The 12,966-nt window shown below is 40.1% G+C and overlaps 1 protein-coding gene across 1 annotated transcript in view; it reads left to right on the top strand.

Moving 5' to 3' along the window:
- Positions 1 to 12,966, top strand: part of FAM160A1 (family with sequence similarity 160 member A1) — a 79,190-nt gene that overhangs the window by 27,861 nt on the left and 38,363 nt on the right. Inside the window, exon 4 of the mRNA XM_032223572.1 lies at positions 10,292 to 10,450. Within this exon, the coding sequence (XP_032079463.1) occupies positions 10,292 to 10,450 (159 nt within the window). The remainder of the gene's footprint in view (positions 1 to 10,291; positions 10,451 to 12,966) is intronic.

Below are 12,966 nucleotides of genomic sequence, written 5' to 3'. Positions count from 1 at the left end.
CTTTGTCTTCGGTCCTGGGGGGGGTGGGGTCTTCTTCCCTCTCCCATGTTCCCCTGATCAAGCATTTTCTGAAGGGGGCGGCTAATTTCAGGCCTTCCCCCGTCCACAGATTCCCCATGTGGGATCTTCCCCTGGTTCTCAGGGCTTTGACAGGGGCCCCATTCGAACCTCTCCGGTCTGTTCATCTACGGTTCTTGTCTTTGAAAGTGGCTTTCCTGGTGGTGGTTACCTCTGCCCGACGTATTTTGGAACTGGGTACCCTGTCTTCCAGGGATGACCTTTGCCATTTTCACCAGGAGAGGGTGGGGCTTCACCTTGATCTTACCTTCATCCCGAAGGTGAACACTCCCTTTCATAGAGCTCAGGAGATTGTCCTGCCCGACTTTTACCCGGGCCCGTCCAATGATAGGGAGAGGCTCTGGCATCGGTTGGACGTGTGCCGCACTCTGCGGATCTACCTCCGGCAGACCGAGGGGGTCAGTAGGTCAGAGGCCTTGTTTGTTTCATTCCAGCCGGGAACGTCCTAGGGTGTCGTCGGCCACCATTGGCCATTGGCTGTGTCAGGCCATTGCGGAGGCCTACGGAGCAGCTGGTCGTCTCGCCCCGTTGGGCATCACGGCCCATTCTACTAGAAGTGCTGCGATCACGGCGGCGTGGGCCACGAGGGCCCCATTTGAAGACATTTGTCGTGCAGCCACTTGGGTTTCTCAAGGGTATTGCAGAGGGTGGGGGCTGATGCTCCCCTTGGGCCTTAGTGGTTTTCTTGTTCTCTTTCCCTAGGATGTGGGTATGTCCCACATGTGACCACTCCCTCCCTTTCTCTGGAAAAGAACATTGGTCTTACCTGAACGTGACTTTTAAGAGGAAGGGAGGGAGTGGTCACGACCACTTTATTTCAGTAATGCAACTTAAAAGGTGAAACTAATATATGAGATAGTTTCATTACATGCAAAGCAAGATAGTTCAAGCCGTGATTTGTCATAATTGTGATGATTATGGCTTACAGCTCATGAAAACCCCAAATTCATAATATCAGAAAATTAGAATGTTGTGAAAAGGTGCAATATTCTAGGCTCAAAGTGTCCCACTCTAAGCAGCTAATTAAGCCATAATACCTGCAAAGGGTTCCTGGGCCTTTAAATGGTCTCTCAGTCTGGTTCAGTAGGAATCACAATCATGGGAAAGACTGCTGACCTGACAGTTGTTCAGAAAACCATCATTGACACCCTCCATAAGGAGGGAAAGCCTCAAAAGGTAATTGCAAAAGAAGTTGGATGTTCCCAAAGTGCTGTATCAAAGCACATTAATAGAAAGCAGTGACGTGTGGTGAGGTTTATAGCTGGTGAGGCAAAAAGAAAGAAAGCGGCTTTTGGCCGCTGTCAAGAAAGAGGCTTTTGTCCGCTCCGGCGCTTTGTCCGCTCCGGTGCTATGTCCGCGTCCCACCTGTATGGCGAACATAGCGCCGGAACGACCAAAAGCCTCTTTCTTGACAGCGGGCAAAAGGCGCTTTCAAGAAAGAGGCTTTTGGCTGCTCCGGCGCTATGTCTGCTCCAGCGCTATGTCCGTGTCCTGCCTCTATGGTGGATGTAGCGCCAGAGTGGCCAAAAGCTTCTTTCTTGACAGCGGGTAAAAGGCACTTTCAAGAAAGAGGCTTTTGGCCGCTCCGACGCTATGTCCGCTCTGGCCGTATGTCCGCGTCCTGCCTCTATGGCAGTCATAGCGCCAAAGTGGCCAAAAGCCTCTTTCTTGACAGCGGGCAAAAGGTGCTTTCAAGAAAGAGGTTTTGGCCGCTCTGGCACTATGTCCGCTCTGGCGCTATATCAGTGTCCCGCCTCTATGGCGGACATAGCGCTGGTGCGGCCAAAAGCCTCTTTCTTGAAAGCGCCTTTTGCCCGCTGTCAAGAAAGAGGCTTTTGGCTGCTCCGGCACTATGTCAGCTCTGGCGCTATGTCCACGTCCCGCCTCTAATGGCGTACATAGCGCAGGAGCGGCCAAAAGCCTCTTTCTTGACAGCAGCAAGAAGCCCCGGCACTGTTTACGCCATAGAGGAAAAACTTCCTTAGACCAACGGAAGACTTTAAAAGCAGAGAGGACCTATGGAAAGCTTCAAAGAATCAATGCTGTATGGAACCAAAGCTGCCCTGCCACCCCGGCGCTAGAGGCAAAAGCCGCCCTGCCGCTATATCCAAAAGCCCTGGCCTGCTGCTATGTCCAAAAGCCCTGCTGTTATGTCCAACATAAAAAAAGTGCCAGCCCGCGCACCAGCAGAGACGGGTAAAACACACACACACACACACACACACACACACACACTACTTACAATAATACAATTACTTACAAATTACATTAATTTTGAATTCCTCCCCCCTCCCTCCGACCCACATACCTTTTCCAGCTGTTTCACAGAGGATTTCAACTCTGCTCTTGTTTGCCATGATGAAAATGTAAAAATGTAAAAAGAAAAAGCAGGAGCTGCTCATGTCAGGCTGGGTTAGCTACTGCCAGAGTCTCCAATGGATGACTCTGCTTAACTGTTTAAAAAAAGCCTCTTAAAAAAGTGCCCTCTACAGGAGGAGGCGAGAGAACCATGTGCCTCATGGTTTTTCAGCTTTTAACCCTTGCTTAACTCTGCTCAAGTGATCATAAAGATAGACTAAATGAGGCACGTGGTTCTCTCGCCTCCTCCTGTAGAGGGCACTTTTTAGAGGCTTTTTTAAACAGTTAAGCACTAAGCAGAGTCATCCACTGTGACTCTGGCAGCAACTACCTCAGCCTTTTTCCTTTAAAAATTTTTTTTCTTTTCATGATGACAGTGGTGAGGTCCTGCCTCCCCTGACTGCACGTCACTGATAGAAAGTTATGTGGAAGGGAAAAGTGTGGAAGAAAAAGGTGCACAAGCAGAGGGATGACCGCAGCCTGGAGAGGATTGTCATGAAAAGGCCATTCAAAAGAGTTGGGGACTTTCTCAAGGAGTGGACGGAGGCTGGAGTGCATCAAGAGCCACCACACACAGACGGATCCTGGACATGGGCTTCAAATGTCGTATTCCTCTTGTCAAGCTGCTCCTGAACAACAAACAATGTCAGAAGCTGTTCTGTCCCCCCCTTCACAGCTCGTTAACAAACGCAGGCAGGCAACTTAAAAGGAAGTCTTTCTTTATCAGTTGTCAGTTCAAACTGGCTTCGAGCCCAAAAATAACATAAATACAAGTCTCCGACAAGAATGCAAAACAAAAACTCTTACAAGCACTGCACTTCGTCCACAGTCTTCACGGATCAGGTTTACATGAAACACCAAAGCACTTATCCAAGTGTAACAAGCATAAATCAAGCAATGTCATACCAAACAAGGAACACACAAAGGAACGTTGACTCCAGCGACTAGGGCGTGGCAGCATCCGTCCTTTTATCTCCAAACTTTCCTCCCACAAGCCCCAGCGGCATACTGAATCTTGATCCCAAAAAAACTCACAGCAGACATCTGCTGAGTCACAACAGAAGCGTCTTACCTGGGCTAAAGAAAAACAGACCTGGTCTGTTGCTCAGAGGTCCTCTTTTCTGATAAGAGCAACTTTTGCATCTCATTTGGAAACCAAGGACCCAGAGTATGGAGGAAGAATGGAGAAGCACACACTGCAAGATGCTTGAAGTCCAGTGTGAAGTTTCCACAGTCTGTGTTGATTTGGGGAACCATGTCATCTGCGTGTGTTGGTCCACTGTGCTTCATTAAGTCCAGGGTCAATGCAACCATCTACCAGGAGATTTTGGAGCACTTCATGCTTCCTTCCGCAGATGAGCTTTATGGGGATGCTGATTTCATTTTCCAGCAGGACTTGGCACCTTCCCAGACTGCCAAAAGCACCAAAACCTGGTTCAATGACCTTGGTATTACTGTGCTTGATTGGCCAGCAAACTTGCCTGACCTGAACCCCATAGAGAGTCTATGGGGCATTGCCAAGAGAAAGATGAGAGACATGAGACCGAACAATGCAGAAGAGCTGAAGGCCGCTATTGAAGCATCCTGGTCTTTCATAACACCTCAGCAGTGCCACAGGCTGATAGCTTCCATGCCATGCCGCATTGAGGCAGTAATTGCTGAAAAAGGGGCCCAAGCCAAGTACTGAGTACATATGCATGCTTATACATTTCAGAGGTCTGATATTGTTCTATGTACAATCCTTGTTTTTTTGATTGCATGTAATATTCTAATTTTCTGAGATTGTGGATTTGGGATTTTCATGAGCTGTAAGCCGTAATCATCACAATTATGACATGTAATGAGTCTATCTCATATATTAGTTTTACCTTTTAAGTTGCATTACTGAAATAAATGAATTTTTGCACGATATTCTAATTTTTTGAGTTTCACCTGTATAATGTTGACTTTGCATGTAATCATGTAGTTAGATAGGGCCATTTATACATTGAATCTAACCCCAAATTAAGGGCAACAATTGAAGATCAAGCATTGCCAACAGATGGCTGCCTATTCTCTGCTTGAACTGATGGGAGTTGATGAAGTCTCCAGGAAATTTTTCCACTTTCAAATTGCACTTAGTGGTAGAAGTTTTTTTCTTACAATAACCAAATCTGCCTTCCTATAACTTACATTAATTATTTTTATTTCTTGCCTTCTGAGATGATGGAGAACAGGTTATATTCTATATTGCCTTCTTTTAGATATTTGAAAAATATTTATCATATATCTCCCTCAGTCATCTTAAACAATCCCAGTTCCTTCAGGCATAGGACTCAATTTGTAGTACCCCTTACATCCTTATTTCCTTTCTCTGATCCATGTTCTAAAATGTCATAGAATGCAGAATAAAATGGAACCATTATACCTCCAATCCCCAATGCCCTTCTCCATAAAGATATTTTCAGCCTAGAGAAACCTTGTTGATTTAATTTAAATGAATACATATAAAATGTACTTATTTTTAAAAAGGTATTTTCATGATAAATACATTTATTAGATCCATGCTGTTGCGTTCACGCCTACATTTGCCAATTAATTTTTAGGAAGACTTTTTTACTTAGAAGATTAAAACCAAATGTGTTTAGTTTGTTAACCTTCAAACAGTAGGGGCCATTATCATCAAAATACATTACTAATTAGAATAATTGTCTTAGGATGTTGGAGTGAGACAAGTAATAAAGGTAGCAAACCCGAGGCTATAATAAAAAGAACACAGACCATTCCTGAGGGCTGTTTAATTGTTAAATATCTCTAATATGCAGCCTTTATAAGAATGATCTTTTCAGTTTGGGAAGCTTTGGTCTTCCCTTGAGAAAACTCAGAATGATGCCTCAGGTTTTGGGTTTCTTATCATTTCTCAATGGATGCAATTGAATAATCTAATTCTAATTAAAGTGAAGTAATTCCAGTTAAATGTTACACTGTATGTAATATTTCCTTATTATTGAAAAAAATACAGAATGGAGCAAATTGTTCCTGACTGTATCCTTCATCTTAAAATTATGCTGTTATATTTAACATGTGTGGTGGTATTTTTTTAGGATGCTATTTTAGAAGATGAAGACTTTCTCCTCAAAACAGGCATGAATTTTTAAAAATGTGCATGGAAGATGCTTGCAGACCAATAAAATAGTTTAATTTTTAAGTGGTAGTTTATGTAAATCCATTTACAGTGATTTATACAACGTGGTTTATAGTTTAGCATATTGTGTGAACCTAAGCAATTGTCATTCATTTAATAAACTGGTTAATCAAACCAGACACAGCACAGTATTTGAATTCTGTCGATAAAGTTTCTATGGGATTTACTTCTATTTGGCAAACATGTCATGCCCTGGCTGTAATGTTCTCTTACTTCATAAATATGTTCTGCCTCTGGAAACAGTTAGCAATTATGAAGATCCATGCTCACATATATAAGAAGCAATGCTAGATATTATAATTAGGGTTTAGAGAATTGACCTTGGAAATGTCATCCCACAAGGAAGTTTAAAATAGTAAATTGTCCTCCTACAAGCACAGTTTATAGCTGTGATTTGCATGCAAAATACCTCCCAAATCTATTTTGCTGCTGGCAAAGTTAAACAGTACTGGTTTCAATAGATGAATCGGGAATTGCCTTCAGTGACTTGGAAGCAAGGCACGACCTGTCTCAAAGGCAGTAAATTCAAAATTTTAATTAAACTACATCGTTTTAATATACAATATCTAAGCATAACAGCACTTTAAAAGTAGTCAATAGCATTATTTTAGTATACTTTGGCAGATTTTCTGAACATACAGCAGTATTGTAGCTTCTTACCCTGTGCAAAATTGTTGTGGCCCATGGCAGCATATTAGTAGATAATCTTTTTCCACCGTGATTTCTTTTTCAGTGATGATGTTCTCACATGGAATCTTTCTAACATTCAGCAAAATTCAATTTGCATTGAGCTGAATATTCCCAGTTGTCATTTTCATCCATTGTGGCTATTGTAGAATTAGAAAAATTGTGTTCACTGAACCTTAAGAGCAAACTTTGCCCCTACTTCCCATATCCTAAAATACGATGAGGAATCTTCTTCTGACCCAGTTCTGTTGTGACCCATGTCCATTGAGCTTGGAGACCAAGTATATAGTCAAATCATATTAATTCTCAGATGGATGAGCTACCTTGAACTAGTGGTAGCTGGAAAAATGAAAATGGATAGAGTTGAAGGACTGGATGTACATTTCTTTTTAATGTTCCCTATGTCAATCAGGGGTGGGAAAGAAAAATAATGAAGTGGGGAAAAACATTCCTTTTGTACAATCTTCTGTTATTCAGTTTAATTTAGTGAAATAAAGATGATTGGAAGGACAGCTTTCAGGAATAATTGCCTGCTGGAAAGAGGTAGCTGCTAAATTAACACATTCACAAAATAAATTGGTGGGAAGCTAATGTCTTTATGTGACTAGAATACATCAAACCTAGAGATACTGTATATTGTCAAATTAACATTTCTGAAACATTAACTTGACAGGCTAGAACTTATTTTCCTTCCTCCTCAGTTTGGTTAATTGTAACTTAGGTACTGGAATACGTTTGTAACAGGGGTGGGTTTCAACCGGTTCGCGGCGGTCCCTGCGATCCGGTTGGTCGCCGAACCCGGAAGTAAGTAACTTCCGGGAATGGCGAAGGCCCCCACGCGCCCGCACGCCCGTGCGTGCCTGCGCCCGCTCCTTACCCGGTTTTGCCGAATTCTGCACTTCCACGCATGCGCAGGACGCATACAGCGCCTGCGCGATCCTCCAGGAGCAGCTGGAGCATCGCACAGACGCTAGTACGCACGCGTGCGTGAGGACGCCGCCGGCCTCGTTCCAACCGAACCGGTTGGAACGGTGCGAGAAACCCACCCCTGGTTTGTAAGCACTTTCCCAAGCAAATTCACAAACATTCAGAATTGGCAAGATATTTTATTTTTAAATGAATTAATATTTCATTTTGACGCGTGGAAAAACAAACCTGCTCTTTTAACCACTCCAAATGAATTTTAGCTAGTTTTTACGAAACTGAAATTTTATGAGTTATGGTTTTTATTTTTCTAATCAAATCAAACCTTTATTGCCAATGTACAACATACTGTATGTACAATGAAATTGAATTAGCCTCCCTTGTTGCAACCCCCCCCAAAAAACACAGAATGCATCTCAATAGCTCAATACATAAAAGAAAAAAGAAATCCCTAAACCCAAATAAGTACTAACTAGCACACATTTGTGTGTGTGTGTGTGTGTGTGTGTGTGTGTGTGTGTGTGTGTGTGTACACCATATTTTTCGGGGCATAAGACGCATTGGAATATAAGACGTACCAAGGTTTTGAAGAGGCAAAATTAAAAAAAAAAGTTTTTGCACTTTGCGAAACACCCCAAAATGGCTTGTTTTTTTATGAAAACAGGCCCGTTTTTTCAAAAAAAGACCCTGGTCTTAATGAAGCACAGTGATCCAAAGTCCTGTTGCTCAGTGGTCCAAAGTCCTCTTTTCTGATGAGAGCAACTTTTGCCAAAAGCACTAAAAACTGGTTCAATGACCGTGGGATTACTGTGCTTGATTGGCCTCTCCATTCTTCCTCCATACTCTGGGTTCTTGGTTTCCAAATGAGATACAAAAGTTGCATTACTAAAATAAATGAACTTTTGCACGATATTCTAATTTTTTGAGTTTCACCTGCATGTATGTATGTATTATCACACCTTTATTAAGTGGCAAACTATGGATAGGTGGTAAATATATCTACTACTCCATCCTCCTCTTCTTTTCCCCTGAAGAGGGGGGAGAGGGATTGGGCTTGAGAGAAAACAAGCCCGTTTTTTCAAACAAAGGGCATGAATAGCCCTTGGGAGGCTTGTAGAGTGTTCTGGGGGTGTGGGGGAAATGAGAAAAAAATGGTCCATTTTTTGCAAAAACAAGCCCGTTTTTTGTGAAAAAAGGGCATTAGGAAGTTTATAGAGCGCTCCTGGAGGTTGGGGGTGGTGGCAAAATTGAGCAAAAAACACATCATTTCTGCCCTTCCCAGCCCCCAGGAGCTCTCTGAAAGCCGCCTACAAGCTATGCACAGCCATTTTGGTGAAGGGGATGGGGTTTCAGGAGGCCACAAATGCTGTATTCAGTGTATAAGACGCACCCAGAGTTTCAGCCTCTTTTTTGAGGGGAAAAAGTGTGTCTTATACTCTGAAAAATATGATATATGTATATGTGTATAACATTATATTACACCGGTATAAACATGTCACATGTTACCCTGGCCCTGCAAGTCTTATCATATTAAACCTGATATCAGAATTTTGACAGCCCAAGGATAAAAGCTATTTTTGTTTTGTTTCAAAAATTGTATGCCTATGGAGGGGTAGATAACTAACAAATAGCAATTTTTCTCTCTTACTTAAATGCATATGTGTGTCTGTGTATTTAAAAAAAAACAGTAATTATTTTCACCGTTCCTGTCAAGATTATTTTAATTTAAATATGCATTTGTAAGTCTTAGAACTGTACATGTAGTCCTTGATGCAGCCTCCCAATTACAGTCATATGTCAGCATAGTTGTAAAATGGGTCATGATGTGAGCGACCTGATTTTATGGCAGTTTTTGTGGTGGTCATTAAGCAAAAGACCATAGTTGTTAGGTGAATCTTTGTTGTTAAGCAAATGCTGTGGTGATTCAGACCTATTGTTTGCTATGAGACATTTTTGCTAAACAGTCTTACACATGGAAGTAAACCCAGTTTTCAGCAAAAAGGTTATAAATCATGGTCACATGATTGCAGGATGCTGTAAACGTTTATAAATAATCGATAGTTTCCAAGGGCCCCAAATGTCTCTGGCGATTGGAACTTAGGTAGAAGAAGGTTGTATGTGTACCTTTTGGGGCGGGGTATCCTATGGTAATTTTGAATGATCACTAAGTCATGGGTTATAAGTCAAGGACTGCCTATGTCTAATACTCTTTCATGAAGCTTTGCTTGCATTGATGCCAAGTTTAAATCATTTCAGTTATTTAGTTCTAAAATTATAGATATCTATTTAAAGTGAATTTAATCTACGTCTTGTCTTCCATAGATTTTTTTAGCTACTATAAAGATGGTATCTTTATAATATAGGCAGATTGTTGGATGAGTGAATCCCATTTTAAAGGACCTGTAGCCCATTATTTAGAAGTAAAGAAATACGTAAAAATGTAAATTGTGGGAGAAAATTGACAAAATTTAGGGGGAAAAAAGATATCCACATTCTATGCTTTCCATATCTGATGTCTTTCCTGGGTAATATGTTTCTTTACAAAGCTAAACATTGAGAAATATGAATCAGATAAACAGACTTCTGTAAGTATATATAATTCAGGGAGCCATAGTTGCATCATAGAGATTTGTATTTCTGTTTGCCATTTAAATATTTAATCCAGTTATCAAAACTATAGAAATGTAACAAAGGATATAGCCACCAAGCCCTATTGCTTGACATAGAGCTTTACCACTTTTCTGTTTTTAATTAAAAAAAAAACTGCAAGCTGCTGATTATTTTGTAAATATTTCAACTGGGAAAGTTCTCTTTGTATTAATTTGTTTGGAAATACTTTTTATGTGATAACATTAAGTACATACAAATCTGCCATTAACCTAAATTCAGATGCTATTCAACAGCATAATAGCAATTATTGGGAGGAAATATTTTAGATTACTGGAATTAACTTCCACAAACTGAAAACATGTTTTTATTCTTATAAGAAAATGCCAATGTTTTTTTTTTAAACAAAAAAAATCTGTATTTCTTCTCTTTTCTTTCTCTTTCATCTTGCAGGTGCTAGCAACAGGCTTAAGTGGTCTGTATTCATCTTTGCCTACAAAGCTGGAAGATAATGGAGAAGAATGGCACTGCCTTCTAAAAGACGACTGTTTACTTTCTCCAGCTCTTGTACAATTTATGAATTCTTTTGAATTCTGCAATGCAGTAATTCAGGTACTGGCCAGAGAAAAGACTTACAAATGGAAGTAGTATTTTAAAATAGTAGTATACAATTTTGTGAATATTTAGAAAAAATATTGTTTATTTTATATGTGTGGCATACTATTTTTTGAAATGAATATCAGCATAATATTAATATATTATAAATATATTAATATATATTATAATATATATATTATAATATATAAATGAAATACAAGTTTATTTAGAGGAGTCCTGGTGGAGCAGTGGTTAGAATGCAGTATTGTGACATATAAGTCTGAGTGCTGTTGTCATTGCTATGATTGTTACAAAATTTAACAATTTACATGTATTTGTAAAGCAACTTTTGTTGCAAACCAATTAATTTAGTTTTGGGGGGAGGATCTGTGCTTATTTGTGGTACAGGTAGTGCTTGACTTAGAACCCTAATTGGGACTGGAACTTTCATTGCTAAACGATGTGGTCATTAAGGGAATCAGAATAGAGCTGGAAGGGACCTTGGAGGTGTTTTAGTCCAGTGGCCTGCTCAAGCAGGAGATCTTATATCATTTCAGACAAGTGACTGTCCAGTCTCCTCTTAAAAACCTCCAGAGATGAAGCAACCACAACATCTGAAGGCAAGCTGTTACACTGATTAATTGTCCTTGCTGTTAGGAACTTTCTCCTTAATTCCACATTGCTTCTCTCTCTGATTAGTTTCCATCCATTGTTTCTTGTCCTGCTCTCTGATGCTTTGGAAAATAAATTGACCCCTTCCTCTTGCAGCCATTTTTACAACTTTTTTTTGCCATGGTCATTAAGCAAATCCCACAGCCATTAAGTGAATCCAGATTCCCTCATTGACTTTGCTTGGTGGAAGCCACCTGGCATAAATGGTGATCAAGTGATTCCAGGACAGTGCAACTGCTGTAAATACATGCCAGTTGCCAAGAGTCCAAATTTTTATCATGTAACCGAGAGGATGCTGCAACGGTCGTAAGTGTGATTTCTCTTTACAGCATCATTATAACTTTGAAAGGTCAGCAAACGAATGATCATAAATAAAGTATTACCTGTAATTTACATTTTGCTTTATGGTAGTAGAATATGTTGTGTATATGTAGATGGGTTTGATTTCTTCAGTATTTAAAATGTGTCTTTTTTCATATTCGTTGCTTTAGCTAGTAATTAGGGATTTTTGTCCATTCTGCTTCTTGTTCTTCATCTGTTAATGATAAGATTATACATTATACTATGGATTTTATTGCATCTACACTAGGGCTGTCAAACTCAAGGCCCGGGGCCCGAATCTGGTCTGCAGGGTACTTAGATCTAGCCTGTGGGGCCGCCCTGGAAACAGCAAAGCACCTGCCCACGATGGTTCTGCCAGAGAAAATGGGCTCCTGAGCTCTGTTTTCAGCTGCCATGGCCTCCTGCAACCCTCTGCCAGTGAAAACTGCCCTCCTGAGCTCCATTTTCACTAGCAGAGGGGTTGCGAAAATGGAGCTTGGGAGCCTGTTTTTGCTGGCAGAGCGCTCGGGCCACCACAGGTACCCCCTGACAGGAGTGATGCCATGCCCCTTGGCCCCGCTCCTCAAAGTGAAACACAACCACGATGTGGCCATCAATAAAATCGAATTTGACACCCCTAATCTATACCTTTGCTTTGATTTGTGCAGGCTTTATTAGTCACAGAAATTCTGTATGGCAGTGTTTCCAGAATACAAGACTTTGTATGACAAGTTTTTGCCAAAGGAATTTCTGTCTGTTATGTTTTTAAAAGGTTGTGTATTTATTCTGCATACATACACATTCTAAATATAGAATAATTTCTGAATGTGGAACTCATTCTTATGAGCCAAAGGCTATGTTTTCCTTTGAATGGAGCACTCTTAAAAAATAGCAGATAAATGCATTCATTTTTATTTTAATTATAAAACATGCTATTGTTACTTTGAAGTCATGTATTAAATGCTGTTTTGCTATTTTTAACTTAAATATATAACATGGTACTTTATGAGGTCCTGCAAGATCATATGCAAGATTTTATGTCAGGCTTACCTAGTCAAAAACACTGTATGAAATGGCCAAAATAGAATAAATAAAATAATACTCTCCAGATCATGGTTGCTGATAATTGGCATTTGGAGGCATATATCAATAGACAAAACAAATAAGCTACAGTTTCTAGTAGTTATTAATAACTTTATGTTTTATGAAATATGAAGTATCAGAGGGCTTCATAAATTGCCATCAAATTATGGCTTTGGATGGCATAGTGCAGAAAAGTACTATATGGCTAAGAATTAATTTAATTAACTTTAATCTTAAAGTTTAAATTAAATTAAATTCATTTCTTATCTGGCCTCTGATGACTTTTTTTTGGAGAACTTTCTTCCTTGGTTCAAAAAAAGTTTTACATTCCTGTTTTAAACTTCCAAGTTAGTGATAGTTTATGTTAGTAAGAAAAATTGCTGTTGTTTTGCTATTAGGGTTAATTGGATGTTCCGGGTTCTCGTATTATGGAAGTAAATGTTTTCCTATTTAAA

Source organism: Thamnophis elegans, chromosome 9 (genome assembly GCF_009769535.1).
Source record: "Thamnophis elegans isolate rThaEle1 chromosome 9, rThaEle1.pri, whole genome shotgun sequence".
NCBI lineage: Eukaryota > Metazoa > Chordata > Lepidosauria > Squamata > Colubridae > Thamnophis > Thamnophis elegans.
The sequence above is the reverse complement of the archived record's forward strand: the minus strand, read 5'-3'. Positions and strand labels throughout refer to the sequence as shown.